This window comes from Scatophagus argus, chromosome 9 (genome assembly GCF_020382885.2).
Source record: "Scatophagus argus isolate fScaArg1 chromosome 9, fScaArg1.pri, whole genome shotgun sequence".
Lineage (NCBI taxonomy): Eukaryota > Metazoa > Chordata > Actinopteri > Scatophagidae > Scatophagus > Scatophagus argus.
Genome location: NC_058501.1, coordinates 17,266,092 through 17,288,468, shown reverse-complemented (window position 1 = coordinate 17,288,468; position 22,377 = coordinate 17,266,092). Strand labels below are relative to the sequence as shown.

General features: G+C 42.3%; 3 protein-coding genes and 1 non-coding gene across 4 annotated transcripts; 2 read left to right on the top strand and 2 right to left on the bottom strand.

Moving 5' to 3' along the window:
• Window positions 1-382: 382 nt before the first annotated feature.
• lpcat3 (lysophosphatidylcholine acyltransferase 3) lies at window positions 383-13,264 on the bottom strand. The gene is made up of 13 exons (XM_046399224.1): window positions 13,020-13,264; window positions 10,465-10,572; window positions 8,106-8,212; window positions 7,553-7,646; window positions 7,305-7,342; window positions 6,096-6,274; window positions 5,831-5,939; window positions 5,644-5,730; window positions 5,149-5,312; window positions 3,476-3,623; window positions 2,978-3,133; window positions 1,188-1,331; window positions 383-1,066 (listed from the first exon to the last, which is right to left on the bottom strand). Exons 1-12 carry the CDS (start codon window positions 13,102-13,104, stop codon window positions 1,212-1,214), a joined length of 1,395 nt encoding a protein of 464 aa, XP_046255180.1. The 5' UTR covers window positions 13,105-13,264; the 3' UTR covers window positions 383-1,066; window positions 1,188-1,211.
• A 344-nt stretch (window positions 13,265-13,608) lies between these two features.
• Window positions 13,609-13,665, bottom strand: LOC124065496. The gene has a single exon (XR_006844428.1). It is a non-coding gene; the product is annotated as a U7 small nuclear RNA (small nuclear RNA).
• A 1,313-nt stretch (window positions 13,666-14,978) lies between these two features.
• tpi1b (triosephosphate isomerase 1b) lies at window positions 14,979-18,970 on the top strand. The gene is made up of 7 exons (XM_046399274.1): window positions 14,979-15,199; window positions 17,105-17,228; window positions 17,397-17,481; window positions 17,602-17,734; window positions 17,899-17,984; window positions 18,089-18,176; window positions 18,267-18,970. The coding sequence occupies exons 1-7, from the start codon at window positions 15,091-15,093 to the stop codon at window positions 18,383-18,385; spliced, it is 744 nt and encodes a 247-aa protein (XP_046255230.1). The 5' UTR covers window positions 14,979-15,090; the 3' UTR covers window positions 18,386-18,970.
• Window positions 18,971-20,955: 1,985 nt separating this feature from the next.
• On the top strand, window positions 20,956-22,283 carry LOC124064627 (zinc finger and SCAN domain-containing protein 12-like). The gene is made up of 2 exons (XM_046399265.1): window positions 20,956-21,266; window positions 21,374-22,283. Exons 1-2 carry the CDS (start codon window positions 21,095-21,097, stop codon window positions 22,048-22,050), a joined length of 849 nt encoding a protein of 282 aa, XP_046255221.1. The 5' UTR covers window positions 20,956-21,094; the 3' UTR covers window positions 22,051-22,283.
• The last annotated feature ends 94 nt before the right edge of the window (window positions 22,284-22,377 follow it).

Here is a 22,377-nt window from a genome sequence, read left to right as displayed (position 1 = left end):
TGCTTTGCTTTCACTTCAGAAAGTTCAAAAACAGCCTCTTTGTGGAGGTCGGAGTGAACGTAGGATGAACCAGAGTGATTAACCGTGGCGACTGCACGGCTGGGCAGTGTGCAAGACAGAGGAGGAGTGGAATCGACTGAACAAAGGGGAGAACGGGACACAAGGCAAGAAGAGAACAACAAACAAACAAATAATCAAACAAACAAACAAAAAAAATGTCACATTGAATGAGGAAAAGGCAGGAGAACAAAGCCGATTCTTTGTCAGGTAATTTTATCCAAACCTACAAAATGTTCTTTTTCATAAAAGCTGTAAAAAAAGAAAAGAAAAATCAAGTCCTTTTTTTGTTTCCTTACAAATCAGATTAAAACCAAAACAACTGTACTGTAAAAACATTTATTAATACAAGGCCATTTTGAGTTGGGGGTTAATTTTCAGTTTGTGATTTACAGTGCTTGTATAACCACTGGCAGCCATTTTTAAGGCCCAAACCTCCTGATTATTATTACTACTATTATTATTGTTATTATAATTATTATTATTTTTATCATCACTACATTAGAGAGTGCCACATACACTGGCACTGTGCTGAAACCACCTGCGACGACTCTGAACCTGTGACTGCTGAGTGCAAATCTGTGCAGACAGCATGTAAGTCTTTCAAGTTCTACCTGTCCCACATTTCTTTAGAAAAAGAAAAGAGAGAGAGAGACAGAGAGAGAGAGAGAGAGAGAGAGAGAGAGAGAGAGAGAGAGAGAAAGAGAGAGAGAGAGAGAGAGAGAGAGAGAGAGAGAGTGGGGAAAAAAACAACCCAGGAAATCACCCCTGATTGGCTCACAATTACTCCAAGTGGCACGATGGTTATTTCCTGTAAACATTTCTCCAGATGTTTATAAAAAACACCCTCCCATTTAAAACACAAAAATATATAGAAATTTATTTTTACATGGACATATATATACATATACACGTATGTATATATATATTACTAAAGGCCTTAAAGTATTTTCCATTCTGCTCCTTGAAAGTCGCAGTTCCCTTCAGTGGATATCAGCCTTAGGCGGACCTGGAAGGAAACACAGATATATTTTAATACTTCAAACATTTATTCACAGCTTGTCGTTTGTCCCTCTAACAACATTACTGACTGAGACAAAAATGGCAAAACAGGCCTGTACTTTTCTTACCGTGCCAGGTCTTAGTACCACGTTTTAATCCTGCTTTGTCTCGCTCGGTTTTTTCCTAGGCACCAGCACCTTGCGAAGGTATGGCATGATTAAAAAGGCTATGAGGAAGAACACGTGCCCGCAGAAATAAACGGATGAATACACCTGAAAAGTAAAGGTGACAGAAGAGTCGAATTAAAATCATCACTAAAATCGTCACCCACCCACCCCACACCTCCACACCTCCTGTGTTGCCATCAGAGTTTCCCGCCTTGATCAACCGCCTGACCCTGTGACTCTTCTGCATGCCTGACACACAACCGCTCGCCTGTCCGGTCACGCGTGTCCCTCGCCAACACTGACTGTGGAAATTCCAGCCACTCGTCCGCTCACCTGACACATTGTTCCACACCTGTTCCTGCTCCAGTTCCTGCCTGTAAAACCTGTCTGTTATCTTTATCCAGGTTTAAGGCTCCCCTCTTGTTATTCTTTCTAGTAAGCTGCCTTTAAGACCTTGTTCCGAGAGACCGCAGCTTTGCATGGATGCACGCAGTCTCCTCATTGTTTTCACAAACACAACCGAGCAAAAACGACAATAACAATGTTGTCCTATCAAATGTCTGCAAGTACACAATCCTGGTAGATTACTTTGCAACATGAATACTGTACTTCTGAGAAAAATATCGTCTTCCTGATGCTTCTTCCATTTTCCACCCTGTTAAAGTGTTTTTTGGAGGGGGCGGTGGGTCAGGTGGGGGTTGGGGTGGTGGTTAAATTACTATCCTATTTTTTCTTTATATCTTTATTTTTTTGGTAAATGACACAGCTTGTTTTTATATCTGAATGTGCTCAACAATTGACAAAAATAAAAAATAAAAAAGCCAAATTAAAATTCATAATTTCAGCAACTAATTCCATTATCACCAGACCGATCGCAACACTTCGTCAGTCAGAGACAACCTTGTTGTTCCACTGTTAGGTAGACACGTTCCCTTGGATACAGTCACATAAAATGGATTGGAGCTGAAATGAAAAAGTGATGTGGGAGACGGCCCTGCCCCAGAAAAAGCTCTGCATTGTGTGGTGAGGAAAAAATGACGCTGAATACATTAAAATCTGGATTCTTTATGGTAAGCAGTGATGCTGAGTTGAAAGCACAGTGTGTTGAATGTAGTGAAAGCCTGTCACAGGCTGCTTTGTTTTTCTCTCCTTTTCTTTTGTCATGTTATGTTTTGTTTTTCCTCATTTGGAAGGTGGTTGCCTGATTTATTTTTTTAAATCAGAAGTGGGCCATAGTTACAAAAGGTTGTGAGCCGCTGCTTTACAGATTGTAAAACCCAGAGGGAAAACTGTGATTTGTATTTTGTTTATATAAATAAACCTGACCTGATCATCAGCCTTGTTTGGTCTCTGATAAGCCTTTTAACTCGTGGATCGGTTACTGAAACTGTTTCACTCAGAGGACTTATGAGCACTCCCTGCACACAGATCGGAAATGATGGCAACACCCTCTTTCAGAAATGACTTTCACTGGCACGTTGCAGATAAATTTGTGATTACTTAAGTACTCTTGCAATGGGTAGCAAGTATGGTGTTTGTGTGGATTGTCAAAATGATCTCACACCGCAAATCAAAGCTTGCACTTTGGTATTATCTTGACGCAGTCCTGTTTTCGGTCTGAACGCCACTTAATTTAAATCGCCTTGTGTGCATTCGGGTCCTCTTCCCTGTTGTGTCAAACCAAGACTGTGAAACCCAAACAATACAAGTGTGAGCAACCATATGTGAGGTGTCTGAGATATGTGAGTTACCTTCAGCCATTTGTCATAAGTGAAGAGGCAGAATGGCACTAGGGGGTAACCCATGAAGAGCCAGTGGATAAACTGCTGGACTACATAGATGAGAGGGTAGAGCGGGCTGTTGGCCAGCTTTGTCAGCAAGGGACTGTCCCTCACCAGTGCCTGGGCCTGTCTCACACACACACACACACACACGCACAGACATACAGAAGCAACCAGAGACACACACTCCTCAGTGGTTATACTAATACGATATAAGAATGGTTATATAATAAACTGATGCCCAATTTGTGACTGCTGTCAACATTTATTTTGATTGGAATGAGATTCAGCACTGAGGTGTATTTGATCAACAGTGTTACTCAATTTAATAACCAAAGATTGACCTTTATTGAGAACACAAGCACAATACAATACATAAAATAAATACTTGTTTAGAAAGTTTGAGCCTTCTACAAACAATCATCTTTAGGTAACTCATCCGCATTCTGCCCTTTATCTGCAGCATACCTGTCTCTCTACAGTGATGATGAAGAACTCCATGGAGAAGCACAAGATGTATCCGGAGTGAAGGCCGTGCCAAATCGTCAGAAAGAAGAGTGTGGTCACATGAGAAAGGGTCTTGTTGCCCAGGAACCTCAACCGCTTGAAGACATTTCTTCAAAAACAGAACAAGAGAGGAAAACAGACCGAGAGTTGCGGGTCATTTCTTTCGGCTAAACATCCGAAGGGCAGTCAGAAAGGCTTAATGCATCAGCTATCACTGCCTGCATGGCAAGTCCTCACTTACCTGTAAGTTGTTGCATAGCAACTGAGGTTATAAAAACATTTCAACTCTGCATCGTCTACAAGCTGCTGGCCCAGACTATTTAGTGCACGCACATTATTTTTTTCAGTGTCTAAACCAGTGGGTTTTTTTTTTCTTCCTACATCTCACTGGCAACAAGCTGCAGAATTAACTCTAAAAAGCAGAGTCAGACAAATAAGTACAAGAAGTACTAACTGTGTGAAAGCCCCTGACAAGCACCCTCTCTTAATACCTTCTTAATACTGTCCAGGTGCAGAGGTGATAAAGTATTTGAACCTCTCTCTCAGGCTCCCTTTGTTCATGCTTCACACAACTACCTCTGCCAGTTTTCGTGCGTACAAAAGAGCGCAACATGACGAACGCCTTTGGGGAGAGACCATCGACTGTGCAATTTGCTGCTGACAGCTGACTTTTCACCCCATCTTTGAATGGGGCCACTTGGAACGGCTATAAACGATATTTCAGATGAAACCAGCGAGTTTAAAGTAAAGTCACCCCATGAGGAGCATCTCCACGTATCAAACATTGTCCTCCACATACTAATTAGTCAGGCTGACACAGTTGACTCTTTGATTCACGCCGGTTTCTTTTTTTTACTGTATGTTGTATGAATTTAAATGCACCACAGAAAGCTGGCGCGGTTATAGTTCTATGTAGACAAGCTTTCAGAGAAGAACATCAAATTTAACCCATGTAGTATTAAACTGCTTAAACGTGTGCTGAGAGAGCCAGAAGTGGCACATATGTGACTATAAATAATTTTCTTTGTAGGTCAAACAATGGGAGCATTTTGAAGTGTGAAGTCTGTATTTTATCTAGCAAGGGCATGAAAGCTCTCCATCGACCTGCTATACAATATAATCTTCCCTTTAAGTGAAGTTCTTATGAATTAGTGGGCAGGTTTTTTTTTTCACTTCCATTCTTGAAAGGTTTCACTCTCCCTCCTCCATTCTCTGTGTCTCATACAGTTTTGGATAATAGAAAGTAAAAGTGAGCTTAGGTGGCTAGTGCATTCAACTGAAATGGACCATGTAATAAAGTGCACGTTCAATAAATTGCTTTGCTGACTGCGGTCGTCATTGAATGGTGTCATATGCTACTGCTGGAAAACTGCCTTTAACACCGGAAAAGCTCTAACTCTGAATGGCCTGTGAGCATGTCCGCTCCCTCCCCGTGATGATTCCTCTGGAGTTAAGACCATCTGTGAAGAGAGGCCTTGGAGTGTGACACCAGGCTACGTGTGTGGCAATGCGTCACTCTGTGAACTGGAATAACCCTCTGCTTCACTGTTATCATCTGAGTAAATATTTAACTTTTACAGCACCGCTTTGACTGCGAGCTAGAGCATCTCACAGATTTCAGGCTCGACACTGACCTTGCAGCCCACGCGTTTGTGTTGATGTTAAAGGAAGCAATGGTTCCTCCAAAAAGTGGCGTGGTTTCAAAGAGCCACACCTTCATATTGGCACAGGCGTCCCACTGGTGCTTTCCATCCACTACACCGTTGTAGCCTAGTCCAGATAATATACATACACCCTCCTGTAACGCACAAAAAACACGTCATTCTCAGCTTATGATCACGCCAGGAAGCACAAGAGCCTGATATAAACTGAGAGTGTACGTATTACACGAGTCACATTATGCGATTATGCATGTACGACTGTATGCAAAGGTATGTAAAGGTGAGTGTTTTAATGTTAATGCTCTCCAACGCCGAGTGCTGGGCGAGGTTTTGTATGTAAATGCAGCTTCCTGTAAATGGGGCTTACTTTGGGAACCAAATCAGCGAGCTGTTAGCCGTTTGCCTTAAGGCACAACAGTACTTTATGCTCTTTTCATGCACATACATGCAGGTCAACAGGTTACTTACCGCTATAACCCAGCAGCTGACATATTTATACAAAATGACTTTAGCCCAGAGCAGAATAAACACACAGCGATACCAGAAGGGCTGCGCCTGTGGAAAGGACGCAGTTTTACATTTCAGACAGTGAGAAAGATATCCTGAAACGTGACAATTCCGAAATATTTTTTTAAAACCATGTTGTTGTTCTCACCTCATACTCGTCTGTTAAGTAGTAGCTGTCTGGGTAATAGGGACTAAATATTGCATATATCACCAGGCAAAGAAAACCTAAAGCAAACCTCTTCACAGCCGGTATAATACTGGAAGAGAAAGATGAGAAAGGGAGAAGGGAAGGTAACAATGTTAACTGCAGGGCTGTGACGCAAGATAGTTGGCATGTTTTCACGGAAATATGAAAAAGGTAATCTTTCAGGTTATTTTTATTTTCATGACCCATCATTTTCTCCATATTTTACCTGTTCGGAGGCTTTCCAGGGCAGTCGGTGAGCTCCCGTGCCACCAGCCTCTGGTAACTTCGCAGCGTAAACTGGGGCCCCACCAGGAAGCCTCCATAAAAATAAGAAAAGCCGAACACCTCGAGCAGAGAGGGAACTGACGGCAAGGCTGCTTTCTTCTGTTCTTCACTCAGCTGGGACTGGGGTTTAAGGATATGAGAAGGAAAAGACGGATGGAAAACAAAGAAGAGAGATGTGAGAGAGGGATAAAGGGAGAGGAGCAAGTGAAGAAAACGTGAGCAGAAAAGTCATTTTGAACACATCTGAATGAGCTTTAGTAACAAAAGGATTCTTTTAAAGTCTGCGCACCTTGTAGACAATCTGACTGCACTGAAAACTGGCATTTAACCAGAGGATGTAAACTGTGTACTGAAGAGAGACTGCTTGCATTCATTTAAAGCATGTGAATTAGGGGACAGCAAAAATATTAACCACGTGAGAGCAGATTTATAGGTAATTGAGTAGACAGAAGAGGACAAAACAGAAAGAAAACCACAACATAAACAGGCTTTAGAACGACAATGAAATACAGATGCGCCAGCTGTACTAGAAAAGAACAAAGCGTTTCTGTAGATGAGCTTAAGATGAGTTAAAGAAGGAGAACAGACAGAGCAGAAAGAGTGACTGTAACTAAACCAGCAAGGGATTTTTTTTTTTGAAGTGAAAATGCCAAAATTCTCTGGTTCAAACTCCCTGAATGTGAAGATTCACTGCTTTTCTTTGTTTTGCCTGGTAGTAAACTTAATATATTTTGAGTTTTGAACTGACAGTCGACCAAAACAACCTTACATACATCTGGAACACTGCAATGAGCACTTTTCACTATTTCCTAGCATTTTTAGTAATGAAAAAAGAAATTTCAAAAAACATTTGCGTGAAAAATCTATTTAAAAATATAGAAATAAATAAATAAACTTTAGGCACAGCAATGCAGGTATGCAAATATCACTTTACTTATATGGTCTTTGTCTGAGCCAATGTGACAATCTGACCCAATACTTAACATTACATTTAAGTCTACTTATTGTTTACTCAGGTCACTTTACTCTTTATTTATTTAGTATTTAGTCTGTATGATAAAAGTAAGTGACCAATGATAAACAGAGATAAAGTGGACAAAGACCAACATACTGACAAACAGGCAAAAACAAGAGAGATCAACCAACTCACTTGATCTTTCCCCCCATCGTAGTAATCAAATGACAAACCTGTAATCAGAAAAGGCAATTGAGTCAGAAACTGTTCGGGTGACTAATGCTGTCATGATCACTTCAAAGACCACCTCAAAGAAGGACAGTTTATAGGTGTTAACCATTCACCAGAGTTCGGAGGGGCGTCGGGACAGCAGCGATGGGGAGATTTCAAATCTAACACAATGAGAAAAGAAGTGCTTGAAAACAGAGGAGGAGTCAACTCACCAACAAGTTTGAGTGTGAGGACACAATGAGGCATAGTCCATTTGATGTCATACTCCTCTGTCGCTGTGTAGTAATACCCTGCCAGCAGGTACAGCTTCAGGAGGACAGAAAGAAGAGACATGCAGTAAACAGATCAAACTTTTACCGCAGTTCTACGTGACAGAATACTTTGGGCAAAAAGAATGAAAATAAGGACAGGACAGGCATATTTCGGCTTAAAATTTTGGTTTCATTGCCGTATTTTTTAAGGTGCGACCAAAAAAATGCAGCGGCATGCAACAATTAAGACTCCAGCATTTCCACAGGACGCACGTGACTACGTCCTTAAATGACTGGCCTTGGTTATGAGCAGCCCCTTTTAATACATGGGACAAACGGTGTGCAGCCATTAAACAAGACGATTAAAGGAAGTCGCAGAATGCAGATGCAGAAATCGGATATGAGACTGCGCAAATGAACTGGCTGACAGTAGCTCTGACAGTGGACAAAAGGGAGCCAATGCTAGAAAAGAAAGCCTGGACACAAGGGGAGAGGAAAGACCGGGACACCTCACCATTTGAAAGGTAAAGCTGCTCAGGACAGTTGTTACCGTCCTCCCCATGAGCCTCAGCATCAGGAATTGGACAAGGACACATACTGCGGAGTGACAGATCTGAGAGCCTGGGAGAGAGACGGACAGGGGGAGGGGGGGATGACGGTGAGTGCAGTCAAGTGTGACCTGTAGGACTGGACATGACAGCAGCATTTTTTCCTGCACAGTTCAGTGTCGGCAGAGATGGAGAAAAGACAACAAGGCAAATCTATCATACGCATGCGACTTGAAATGAGCTTTCAAAGAGGGTTGGAGGAAGAAAAGAAGAAAAGTGTATTCCACAAGAAGATAAAGCAACAGACCTGCTGTAAAATCCAAGTGCAGCCACAACAGAACAAAGGAAAGAGAAACAGATCAGTGTTAGCAGTTTGTATTACTCCGACATGCCACTCGCATACATGATGAAGCTCCATCCATTCATCATATCTAGAGGAGCGCTTCCTACAAGAGGTTGTCACTCGGGTAAACATAAGTTTAAACCACAGCAGAGCTGAAGTTTTTAAGCAAACCATCAAACACTCAGTAGTTTCATCTTCTCAAATCTCAGTATTTGCTGGCTCTCGTAGCCCTAACTGAATTACTTGTAGAACTGCAACTAACTGAGCTAATTGGAACAACTGAGCTCGACAATAACCGGCAGATGAACAGATTCATTGTTTTCTTAATGAAATGTCAGACACATGCAAAATGTTATAGTTTAGCGCAGCCCAAGATAATCTGTTGAAATTGTTTTATTCAGCCAACCATCAAATCTCAAATGTGCCTCATGAGGCAAAAGAAGGAGGAAGAAAAGAAAGAAGGAAGCTGAAATGAGCAAATGTCAGGCATTTTTGCTTGGAAAGTGATTAATCTTAGTAAGCAAATCTTTGTTTTTCAGGCTGTTGGACCAAGAAATCTGAAAACATTTAATTGAGCTCCTGGAATCTGGAGAGTATTTTTTTTTAATTATTTTTTAACATTTCATGAACTTAACAACTAATTGATAAGGTTAGAAAACAATCAACAGATGAACTGATGATGAAAATGGTTGTTAGTTGCAGCATTCATTGTACTGTGCATTAAGGCACACAGGAAGAGCCTACACACGCAAAATAACAACTAGATGCAAGGCTACAGTGGTAAAACCGGTACTTTGTTTCAGAGCACCACATTTACTTCTTTGTCACGGGTCAAAGGTGCTTCCCATTTAAGTTCAGCGATTCTTCTAGGAGTTTTAATTGTGAGACCCCTTTTAGTTTGCAAATATCATCACAAATCCTTCGCAGATCAAAGCAGTCCATGAAAAGCAAATTCAAGTATTTATAGTAGTATAGTGAAGAAGAAGAAAAATCAGCTTTATTGGCAGTATATATATTTTTTTACATACACACACTGAATTTGCCTTCTGCATTTAACCCAACACCTGGCAAATTACATGCAGTGAAACACACACAGGAGCAGTGGGCTGCATCAGGCGCCCGGGGAGCATATTTGGGGTAGTAATGAGTTTAAGCAGAACTCAGCAGGTGCCATGCATTCACGATGCAATAAATATCTGAAAACATTTATTCATATGATGCGCTGATGCCACATGACTCGGACCAGTTATGAACCTGATGACTGTAGACGCAACACATGACTTGGACTGATTCCATAACCTCCTCAGGCTCAAAGACAAGTCTGCCGCTCTGTTTTTTGTTTTCCTGGTATGCCACGTTCCATCTCATGAACACACCCGAAAACAGGGAGCAGTAGACAGCAGCGCTTTTTGGTTACTTTTTCTTACAGTGGACGACTCAGGCTGTCTGAAGACCAGAGGCAAAAAAAAAACCACCTGAATGGTGGTTTTTTTTTTGCAGAATTCGTAACGTATTTATGGTGAAACAGTTACAAACCCTGATTAAAACTATTTTACCGTGTGACTGAGATGTAACAAAAGCACACAGGGAACTCTTAGTTATTTTAACTATTTAGAGGTACATGGAGGCCAACTAATTTTCAAATCTACTGCATCATATTTTCTCCAATGCAAGGTCACCTCATTATGTTTTATCTGACAAGCCAGAAGTTTGTGAGCGTTGGTGGATTTTTTGTCGTTGTTGTTGTTGTTCAGTGTAGAAAGGCTACACTGAAAGATTAGTGAATTTAACTTGTATAAATAACTTGTATGTGTTTGCAAGAAATTTTAACAGGGTAAAAAAAAAAAAAAAGCCAGACCCATATATCAAACTCAAGGAATAGGCAATGGAACACAGCAATACATAATTATTGCTCCTGTTGCATATTGGGTTTTTTTACAGTTGTATAATAACACACATCCTCAATCTCCTCTTCATCTCACCAAAGTTGAATGCTGCTAGAGCCAGCCCAGAGAACGCGTTGAACAAGTGTATAACTGTGGCAGACTGGTAGAACAAGAACCGACGGTACACCAGAGCAAAGGGATACCCTGCAGAAAAAGAAAGAGAAAAAAAGACAAATGTTAACAGAACTGCAGCACGTGTCCTCATATCGGGCAAGTGAGCTGTTGTTGACACCTTCTGATATTAAAACACACATACAGTAGCACATTAGTAACATTGCTACAAACCTGGCATCTCAAGGAGAAAGATAACTGCCCTACATAAGACTATTGGAAAGGACAAACATTCACCAGTGAACAAGGTAAAAGTTCTTTTCACACAGGGTCAACCAGTTCTCTTTGACTTCTTCTTCTTCTTCATGTTTTGACCCATCATACTGCCATTATTCGTGTCAATATCTGAATTGTGAACACCTTCTTCAAAGTGCTACATTATAAAGATGTTTGTCAGAACTATGATGTGATTCTGGAGCTGTGGCTATTTTGAAAAAGTGAACGGACACTGTAAATAGGAACCGTGGAATAATATAACCGAGGGGGCAAAACAGCCCAACCAACTCTTTTTTTTGACTGGATGAGAAGTCTCTGCACCTTTGTCCTTCCTGTGTTTAGCAAAGATCTATAATTAGTGGACGGGGTTTTAGGTGTGGCTTGGGGCCAAATGATTGTAAAATCAGTGGGACAGCATTCTTGATCTAATGGTTGTAGTCAGTTCCTGGTGGATTGCTTTAGCATGTGCCATCACTAAGCTTTTGCTGCGTTCTTTTGTGAAAAGGCCAAAAGCAACAATGAACTGATGTGATAAATATCGTTGGCATGGTAAAAGTCTGAGGGCTTATTCCCCCTTTTCCAGAGACCTCCATTGCTGTCCAGCTGGTAAACACACAGTGGGCCACACCGTTGCACTGTGTGACAAGGTCATTCATAGCGATGAAAAGGGGCACTGTATGAGTGAGTCAACCCTATGTGCACTATGCTGTTGCCACTAGTGCATATTAATACAAGTGTATGAACATACAGCTGGGAATACACTACATATTCCTGACTGAGTAACATTTGCTTGCAGTGCGCTGCTGTTTCAGGAATCACCTTTTTTTATTTTTTAAATGAATTTATATATTTCTATGAGAGGCTGAGTGGCACGGTCTGAGAGACAGATTAATGCAATGCTTTCTTCATGAGATTTGTGGACATTAGAGTAACAGAAAAACACCAGTCTTATCCTTTAGAAACTTTCGCAATCCAACTAAGCCAAGCACAGAAATGCTAATCATCTGAGCCCCTTTGATGCAGTCTTGCGAGCTTCTTTTGAAAATGATTTTTAGCTGCAGTGGCTCCTTTTCAGCAGATTGCACACACACAGTACTGCCGTGGATACAGTATCAAATATCAAGTTACAGGCAGTGTAGCTGCTCTTGCAAAGCAGCTGGCAAACCAAAACCTAGATTATGCCAGTCTATGTATAGTTGTGGAAACGCTGACAAAACCACCTGATATTCAGGCACCAATGAAATAGTGCAAGGCAGTTACTATATGACCAGAATATTGTGCAAGAAACATTAAGCAACAACTGGGACAAGGGGACCGCAACAACAGGGCTGACTGACAAGGCATTGCCCAACCAATGTCAGATATGAACTGACACGTTCAGTCTGTTGTATTGTTGGTGTTAGAAACACAGACGTGTCCATGTGTCAGAGCAAAGTTCAGAGAGGACAGCCTGGAGGACCCCGGGCCCCACGTCCCCTCACCCCATACACCCCGGCACTGAGGTCCTAACGCAAAGCCACATGTCACTATCTACAATAACACAGCACATTTTAACCCCCGTCACAGTCTCCCCCTCCACTCAACTGAATGAAAAATGGAGGAGTTGGAGGACATATTTTGGCATCCTTTGCTCACTCTCCTTGTCAAAGTATCTACAACACTGGGACAATTATTTCCACCAACTTTAATACCAACACCAGCCTCACACTAACAATAACAAAAAAATATTAGCAAAATGTAACATGCAACTTGGCCGGGTGTGTTTTGGTGGCCAGCATTTTGTAACTGACCCAATTAGAAGTTCAACAATTAGGAAATGAGTTAAAGGGGGGGGGACTCTGAGACGGTTGACACGACAGCATTCAAGAAACCGGTCGCGTCCTGCACCATAACCGCCTTCATGTCAGTTCACTTCCACAAGTTAGCCACCGGTGATGATGTTATGCAGGAAACACAATCTCGTTCGTTTCAGGGTGTGTGCTATGTATTCACAAGCTTGCGAGAAACCAAGCCGTTAGTCGGGGGGGGAAGACCGTAATTTATTTATTAGGTTAATTACTTAGCTTCCTACACAGCGCCGGATAAAAACAAATGGTTTGCAGCCTGTGACTAACGTGTGCCAGTCACTTTACCCAACTGACCGTTATGTTAGCCGTGAGTTTAACAATTAAAGAGCAATTCAGCACTCAGACATGCCACTGGAGGGGTGTTATTTCGGCTAGCCACCAGAACAACCCGTAAAGTATTCGCGAAGTAAAACTCACCGATTAAAATAGATAAAATCAGTCGAACCGCTGGCTCCGGGGAACCTAAAGACTCCGACAGATTCTCCAGCAAGGGAGCCGCCATCTTTCTTGTGGGCGGAAACGTTGTCTCCGCGACGGTTCAGCAGACTCTACTGATACGCGACAGACATCCACACGTACACGCTCCGCTTTTTAAAGGCCCTCCGTGTTTCAACCACTTCATGAAGTTGAACTGTGCGATTCTCCTCCCACTTCCCCTCTCATTCTACCTGCCTCATCCTGTCTCTTTATTTGAAAGTGTTTGTCGCTCCAGGTTGGATTTATGAGGTGGGGCTATGTGTCACAGCACAAACCAGTTAATTAGTGCATGATAGTATGTAAGATTAAGCCACTATTCGCTATGAAAGCGGTGTGGTGTGAGTGCGCCCCCGTGTGACATCACGCGGGGACAACATCATGGCTGCTGCACAGTACAACACCATTTTAAAACAAGTATTCTGCTAATCTTGTTCGATTATTAAGTGATCTGAACAGCCTCAGACTTCTCCGGAACTGTTTCTACCACATGTTGTTTGCAGCACTTCAGTGATTTATTTTCACAATGTTTGTGGGCTTCTCGTTATGAAAAGCCTGCTAGAGAAATACTTAAAGAGCAAAGATTCCTACCGACATGCCGAACTCTGATACTACTAGTACGCTAAATATGTACATTATTGCTATGGTGTAGTGTTGTGATTGTTTTTATCGAAAAGAACAAAATAACAACACTATAAACCAAAGGCATATGTTTTGACAAACCACACCTCAGATTTCTCAAAATTTTATTTTGTCTGTGTAAACGTTTATTTATTTATTTATTTTTACCGCAGTGCATGCCGGAAATGCAAAACAGGGTTAAATACCGTCCAATCAGAAAGTACGATACTAAGTCTGTCAAAGCAAAAGGGGTGGAACCTTTTTCTTCTCAGCCAATCAAACGGTTCTTCGTTTTCGTTTTTGTCAAACACTTTTACTGCACATCCAGTCGATTTTTGGTGACACTCGTTAGTATAGAAGATTTTGTAGTTGGCATTGCAACTAAAGATAATAATGTGACCTGAGCTAATAGGTTTTGATTATACAAGTTATACTTGTGTATTTGAACATATTAGCCTCTTGTGGCTGTGATTAATAAGCAGTATTAGCCTCCATCAGTCACTTTCCTTTTAAATTAATTGATAACAAAAAATTATATCAAAACAATCAGAAATATGTGACAAGATGAGGTTTTTCAGCTAAATTTAAACAGACTGTAATTTTGGGAGTATTGTTTGGGTCTATATCCATATGGAAAATAAATGCACTCACAGTGTTGATGCCAAGGATCTTCATACTCAACTGTTAAGAAAGTAAACCTACTTACATGAGTGTATTTGGCCTGTGACTGGAATTAAAGTGTAACACACAGAGCCAGTGAATTGAAAAGTTAAACAGGACTGATTGAAGTTGAATGGCTCATGCCGTGACTGGAGTTTGTTCTTTTGTTCTTACACTAGTCCTGCACACAATATTTTGATTTTTTGCTAGTTGATACTCCTACTTCAGTTCGGAAACAAATATCGTAATTTTTCACCTCACTATATTTAATTGACAAAGTAAGTTGTTTTTCATTATTTCAAGATAATATTATAATATATAATAGGCAATATATAATAAAGATAATATTTGCAATAAGATTCACTTTTAGTAGCTTTAAGTAATGTTTCATACTGAGTCTTTTCACTTTTGTATTTACACACAATGGTATTAGTATCTTGCCCAAAGTGTCTAACAGGTTGGTCAACGGGTGTGAAAGCTTCGCCCACAGCGCTTGAACGCAACATGACATTTTGCTCTTTCCCCTTCCTCAAAAAAGGGAGACGCGTTTGCGGGCGTGTCGGCATAAACCAATGGAGCCGAATGAGAGGCGGGGTTACATTTTTACGTGTTAATAAATACTTGGAGCTGCACTCTGACGTCCGCTCTCTCCCCCCGGACGAAGTGTACCCTGGTGGATCGTCTGATCAGTTTTAATTCCCAACAAGCCCCGGCGAAAAGAATAAACGCAACCATGAGCAGAAAATTCTTCGTTGGCGGAAACTGGAAGATGAACGGCGACAAGAAAAGCCTTGGGGAACTCATCCAGACCATGAACGGAGCCAAGGTGGACCCCCATGTCGGTATGTGGATTTTGACAGCCGCCACACCAAACTTCATAGTTAATAATTTTATCCGTCTGATTTCTGATTACCAGGGTCACATTGTTCGCAACCGTAGCCACCGGGCTGCATTTTGTTTCCTCTTTCTTTACTGTCACGACCCAGTCAAAATGGCTCAGTCATTCAATAAATCAATGTCACCATTAGCATCACTGACCAGTTTCACAGTTAGAAGTTCCAACCCCTTTATTTTATTCCAGCACATTCAGTCACATTCAGTGTGAGCTTTTAACCCGAGCTAACCCCTAACCCCAGACAGACAGCGATGAAGGAATAAGACGGGTTTTCAGTCACGTCGGTGGTGGTGGGTGTGCGTTTGCAGCGGCACGTAGTCCAGCAGCCAGCTCTGCCTCTGCCGTGTTAGTGCAAGCTGCATTCAAGTGAGGCTGCTCCTAAATGACTCCTGTACAAACTGTTGATACAGTAGTCTGTTGTGAGCTTCGTCTGCAGGTTATTTTAGTCGAGGCAGTGGGACAGCCAGGGGACGAAACTTCAAGGTCGCCAAAGTATGGAACCACTCGGAAGCCAGTTCTTTATTTGTTCCGTATTTTCCAATGTGACGTGAACGCAGCAGTAGAAACATTTAGCCTGTTCGTGTCTGCTACGTGTAGACTAGAGACAAAGTGCAGTTTGTGACTACCGCTGCTGTTTTATCAAAGTGTTGTTTTGTTTTCTTTATGCGGTGCGTGATGCTCTGCAGGAGATTAGCACAGTGCCGTCAAATGTGTCCAGCTCTGTTCACGCAGCCATTTCCGCTCCTCCTGCAAGTTGCGGTTATGCAACCGTGATGTTGTGTGTACCAGTGATCTGCTCCAAAGCAAACTGGCGCTCTGCTCAGCCTGCCACAGTTCATACTATCCTTGGACCTTGCTCCATTAATGCATCCACCCCCTTAAAGTAGTACAGTGAAACTCAAGCAGATTTTTCCCACTGGCCTCTCTGAGCTCGGCTTGAAAGTCAAAGTTCAGCCTTTTCCTCTTTTTTTTCCTTCTTCTCAGGTTGGATATTTAACTCTTCTGTTCTTTTCTTTTTAGACTGGCCCTTTTGAATGTAGTCTCATCAGTTTTTGCCTGACCTCTGCAGAATGCGACCATGTAGGCGACCTTTAGGAGGCTGAACTCAGACCTTTAATGCAGGGAGGCTTGACTGTGGCCCCGGAGAAATGACCTTTACTTCACCAATAATAACAGGAGGCCTTTAATGTGGACCCCCGTAACCCCAAGATATAGTTACATCCTGAATGCCAGTGTGTTGACTCTACTGTACTCTACCTGACCCATGCAGACTACTGCTGTTGAAAATCTGGTTTGCTAACGAGGGCAAACATTTTGTCTTTTGTGGACTTTGCCATACACGTCCTTTTTTGTAACAGTGACACAATTATGGCGAGTTTCAGAATACAATTTGTAATTTGAGTCATAGTTGCATTACATAAGTATGCTGATATGCTGAATCCTCCAGCAGCATCTGGAAACACTAGTAGCTTAGAATTAAAAGCTACATATTGATGTCAATTCGATTCAGTTTAGTTATGGCAGTTTCCAGTCCTGTGTTTTGACTTTTGGTGGTGGTTGACCCATCTGGATTATGAATTGAGCCTTTAAACATCATGAAACCATGGCGTCGTAAAGAGCACATATTTTTAGTCTTGTCCTTGGCTTCTGATTGTCCAGTGGTTTTACAGGCTGTCTTGTCAACTGACAGGCTGTTTTTTAATCAAGGCCTGCAATCTTAACTACTAACTACTATCACAAGTTGCTCAAATACATCTTGGCATTTGGTTTTATGAACACTATGTTTCAGCCCTCGTGCATGGACGACACAACCTGCCCTCAGCATTTTTTTTTTCTTCCGCTGTGTCAACAGAGGTGGTGTGCGGTGCTCCTTCAATCTACCTGGACTTTGCCAGGTCCAAGCTGGATGCCAAATTTGGTGTTGCTGCTCAGAACTGCTACAAAGTTCCCAAGGGTGCCTTCACTGGGGAGATCAGGTACGCCATGTTTCCCTCGAAGGACAATAACAACAATGGTTTGATTATTTGATTATGGTTTGATTAAGTGGAGTTAGACCGAAGAAACAATTTCAGCACACGGATGCCATTGAAATGTTGTTCATTGTTCATATCACAGTGTTAAAACTGAATAGTATGTGTCTGCAGCCCTGCGATGATCAAGGACTGTGGTGTGAACTGGGTGATCCTGGGACACTCTGAGCGGCGTCATGTCTTCGGAGAGAGTGATGAGGTAATTCCTGAGGATTTTATCTTCTCGCATATCTTTACCATTGTGTGTAATGACTGCAAGCGCTAAATGTTAAGAATAACAGACCTTGTGATTATATACTTGTGTGTGTGTTGTTGTTAGCTCATTGGTCAGAAGACGGCCCACGCCCTGGAGAATGGTCTTGGTGTCATCGCCTGCATCGGTGAGAAGCTGGACGAGAGGGAGGGTGGCATCACCGAGAAGGTGGTCTTTGCTCAGACCAAGGTCATCGCAGGTACGTGACTCCTGATAACCCCACCGCAGAGCTTTCTATACCCAGGAGGAAGTCGAAATGTTGTAACACACATTTCTGGGACAGTTTGTGCAAGCTAGAGTGTGGTGTAAATCAGAAAACTTGTGAAATACACATTCAGGTCTTATCGCACGTCTCTTTCACAGACAATGTAAAGGACTGGAGCAAAGTCGTGCTTGCCTATGAGCCTGTGTGGGCCATCGGCACTGGCAAGACCGCGTCCCCACAGCAGGTAAATAGTAGTAACGACAGAGCATGTTAGTAAAAGAAAAAAAACCCCGACATGCTCTTCTTATAACCCATCATATTGTGTCTGTTTCCTGTTTGATATCTCAGGCTCAGGAAGTTCATGAGAAACTGAGGGAGTGGCTGAAGACCAACGTGTCTGAGGCTGTAGCCAACTCTGTCAGGATCATCTATGGAGGTCAGCCAGTGTGACGACTTGAGTTTTTGTGCACTCTCATCATCATTTCCAACGTCATCCTGTTCTTCTAAATCTGTTTCTTCTTCTCAGGTTCTGTGACTGGTGCTACCTGCAAAGAGCTCGCCTCCCAGAAGGACGTCGACGGTTTCCTTGTGGGTGGAGCTTCCCTCAAGCCTGAGTTTATTGAAATCATCAACGCCAAGGCATAAAAACTACGACAGCTGCAGCGAGTCCACGTCCAGATCAGAGCCCAGCTTCCATCATCCCTCACTCTCAGCACTTAGTCCTCTTCCCCTTTTTATCCAAAGTATTTGTGTAATGACGTCATTCGCCCCTTTTCCTTTACTTTTTCTCTGGGTATATTTTGTCACGAAGAAAAGGGACAGGCTGACACATACACTGTACTGCACTGTAAAGAGTTAAGTCCACTGAGAATAGCCTGAGTGCATACTAACTTCCACACCAAGTGCTCCAGCTGTAACAGACTGACAATTACACCTTGAGGTGGACAGCCAGTCTCCGCCTTTTACTTGAAAAGTTTACAGACTTTTTTTTGTAAACAGCGTCCCAGCTCCTGTCATTCAGATGTTTTCATCTTTTTAATATTGGTGTCTCTCGTTTGTGTATTTATGATGTTCTGTGGCTTTTACCTCCCTGTAGACATTGCATGATCCTCTCTCTGATTGGCTGTTTTGCCCAGAGGGACGTGTCCATTACATGTTAATCGTATTGGCCGACGGGTCGAAGGGTGAGAAGGCTGTAATGAAACATTATAATAAAAGGTTTAGAGACTGTTTTAGTGTTTTGTGTCTTGTTTTGATTTTGTTTAGATGTCTGTCTTGTCACTTCCTATATTTTATAGGAACATCTACTTCTGTATGTACCAGTAGGCTTCGTAACCTGCTTTTCAGACGGCTGTGTGTTCATGTACAGATGATCAGGACGGCAGGAAGAGGGTATCTTGTTGCAGCAGTGAACTGTTAAGACAATGCCACGAAAAGAAGCATGTGGCTTCTATTTTTGTCTCGTCACTGAGCTAAAACAGACACGCAGCAGTGAAAGACTAGTATCTCAGGGGAAAGTTGTAGAAACTAATCTTTGTTAGGCTGTAAAATAAAACCCAAAGGAACAATGAGTGTTTTAGTCACCACATCTGTTGTCTTATCAAGGCTTTAATCCCATTCTTATTAGGTTTAAATAAAGCTTAACATTACCCACCGATACACACCACACAACATGCAAAAACATGTCTGCCTGAAGTTCACTTTTAGCAAGACAAGACAAGCATGTTTTTGGTCGAGTTTCTTTTTTTTTTTTAAATCCTTAATCTGAGGTACAGTTGGATAATTCTGGGAAAGAGAAGGACATGACGTGCACTGAAGGTCCCTGGTCTGAAGCAAAACAGGGGAGGGATCACATGCATCTTAACCACTAAATTACACCGTGCTTATTAACCAAATAAAAATACACTTTTTAGGACACCAAATGTGTGTTTTTAATTGACTGATTACCATGGTACTTATGCAGTCAATACATAAACAATCAAGGATTTATAAGTGTCTATAAGGTCAGACAAAGTGCAAGCGAGTGAGTGGTTTTTATACTAAACTGTGTGTGGACGTTGTTTCTCTTGAGCTGGAAAACAAGCTAGTCTGGGTTAGTATGAATGTTCTTTATTAGCAACACCCCACAGCAGTTAAAGTACCACAACAAAAAGGACAGAATGACAAATTATAGACCAGATAGTGGTTGGTAGGGGCCAGTTATTGTGAAGGGACCTACAGAGGGGTTTGGATATTGCACATTATTCTTCTGAGTCTTTCCCATTTGGTTTTGTAAGATCAACCAGCCTCTGGAATTGTGTTAGTTCAGTTCAAGTTTCATTCATGATTTCCTTTCACAATCTGCATCTCTCTCTTCAGCAAACACTCGGTTTTAACCAAATATTTGCATGTGCCAGTGTTTTTGTCCTTGTTGTATTCTTATTGTGCTGATGCAGCCACAGGACTGAACCACTTCCAGTGACCACAGTGCTGCAGGCATGCACAGGAACACGACATGATAGCAAAAATACTTGTACACTGTAATGTAATTCAACACGATAGACCTTTAAAATAGTAATTAAGTCTGTGATTAATAAAATGACCACAAAGTAACTATCAGCCAGGCTACTTGGTGACTTCAGGACTCCTTAGAGTCCCTGGTTAGTTGATGTCAGTCCTGTGCTGATGTGATGAGTTTCAGTTTTGAGATCTCACTGGAAAGTTATTTTACCTCGTAGTATCAAAATCAAAATTTCAAACTTGTGGTTGCCGCCTGACCGTTTCACCACATGCAATTTAATGACATTGCACTCTAAATACATAGCCAGCTTCCACTCTTCTGTGAAGGCTTTCCACAAGATTTTAGAGCGCAGTAGAGTATTTGTGAGGTCAGGCACTGATGTTGGACCCAAAGGCTCACAGTCTCTGTTCCACTTCATCTCAAAGGTGTTGGATGGGGTTGAGGTCAGGTCTGTGTTGGGCCAGTCAAGTTCTTCCACAGCAAACTCATCCAACCATGTCTTTATGAACTTTACTTTGTGCACTGGAATAGAAAGGCCCTTCAAAAACAGTTGCTACGAAGCTTGAAGCATAGCATTGTCCAAATGTCTTGCTATGTTGAAGTATTAAGATTTCCCTTCGCTGGAACCCCTGAACGACAGCCCCATACCACACCTGAATTTAATAATAAAGAGATCACTAAAGATGAGGAGTCTTAACTTTGCACCCCCGGTCCGGCAGGGGGCGGTAGCGCCCCACATTGAACACTCTGTGTGGCTCAGCCTCACGTCCGTGTTTACAAGTGAAGCGTGACGTTCAGGGACTCTTCAGAATACGTCTCATAGCGCAAGGGAGAGCTATTAATTCAGTGTGGAAATGTCCAAAATGTATTCCCTGAAAGTTTTTCTCAACGAGAGATTGACAGCGGTGGCGGAGGAGATATTTGGAGCTGTTGAAAAGACAATAGCCGAGTACAAAGCGGAGATTTCTCGTTCAAAAGATTTAGAAATCAGTCGCCTCAGAATGCAAGTGAAGCTCCTAAAGTCAGGTTGGTCTGAAAGGAATCTGCTTGCAACCAAACCTCATGCAGTTTTACGTTCATTTTGTTTTAGTTAACCTGCGTGATTGTGATGTTATCTTTTGTCTGATGCCCAGAGGCCCGATTGGACAGAAGCCTTGGAGCCCAGCTGCAGCAGCACACCCACCACCATCACCACCCTCCTCTTCCTCCTCCTCCTCTTCCTCCTCAGCAGCAGCAGCAGCACCGTCAGTCATTCCCTGCAGTGGAGGCTCCTGAGTCCCAGCACTGTGAAGATGAGGATGGGGCCAGCAGCAGCATGGAGCAGGAGCATCCAGAGCCCTCACAGGTGAAGAAGGAGCAGCAGAAGAGCCACAGGGACTTCTGGATGGATCACGACACAGAGCAACTCGAGAGCCTGGAGTCAGACATCAAGGACTTCATCTCGTCCCCCTCCGGTTTGAGAAGCAGCCTGCAGGACCCCACCTTGTCCTTCCACCCTAACCACAATAACAACAACAACAACGGCGAGGAGAGCAAAGACAAGCCCTACTGCTGCTCGGTTTGTGAAAAGCGCTTCAGTAACTGCTCCCACCTCGCAGCTCATATCAGGACACACACAGGAGAAAGGCCGTACAGATGTGAAATATGCAGAAAGACTTTCATCACAACAAGCGCCCTGAACAGACACCAGACGATCCACACTGAAGGGAAACACTTCATATGTAATTACTGTGGCAAATCCTTCAAATGGATGGAGTCTCTTGGCAGACACATGAGGTGTGTGCACAAGAGAGAGAACATGTCTGTATGACTCCCACTGAAATGTCCGATAGATTAATGTTGTTACTGTATGTTTGTCAAGTATAAAACACCCAGTAGATGCCAAAAAAGTGTAATATAATGTCTGTTTTTTATGTTTAGTCAAATTGGTAATTGTGCATGGACCTCATCAAGCCTTGTGAACTAGCTGCAGTAAACGATGTGAATGCCTTTTATAAAGACGTTATGGTAAGTGTATTTTTTACAGAATAAAATGTTAATTCTCTAAATACTTTTTTGCTTCTTTAATGAGTTCTGTTTTTCCCCTGCTGGAATGTGAGACGATTGGAAGTTCCACAGTACTCCAGTAGGTGGCAGT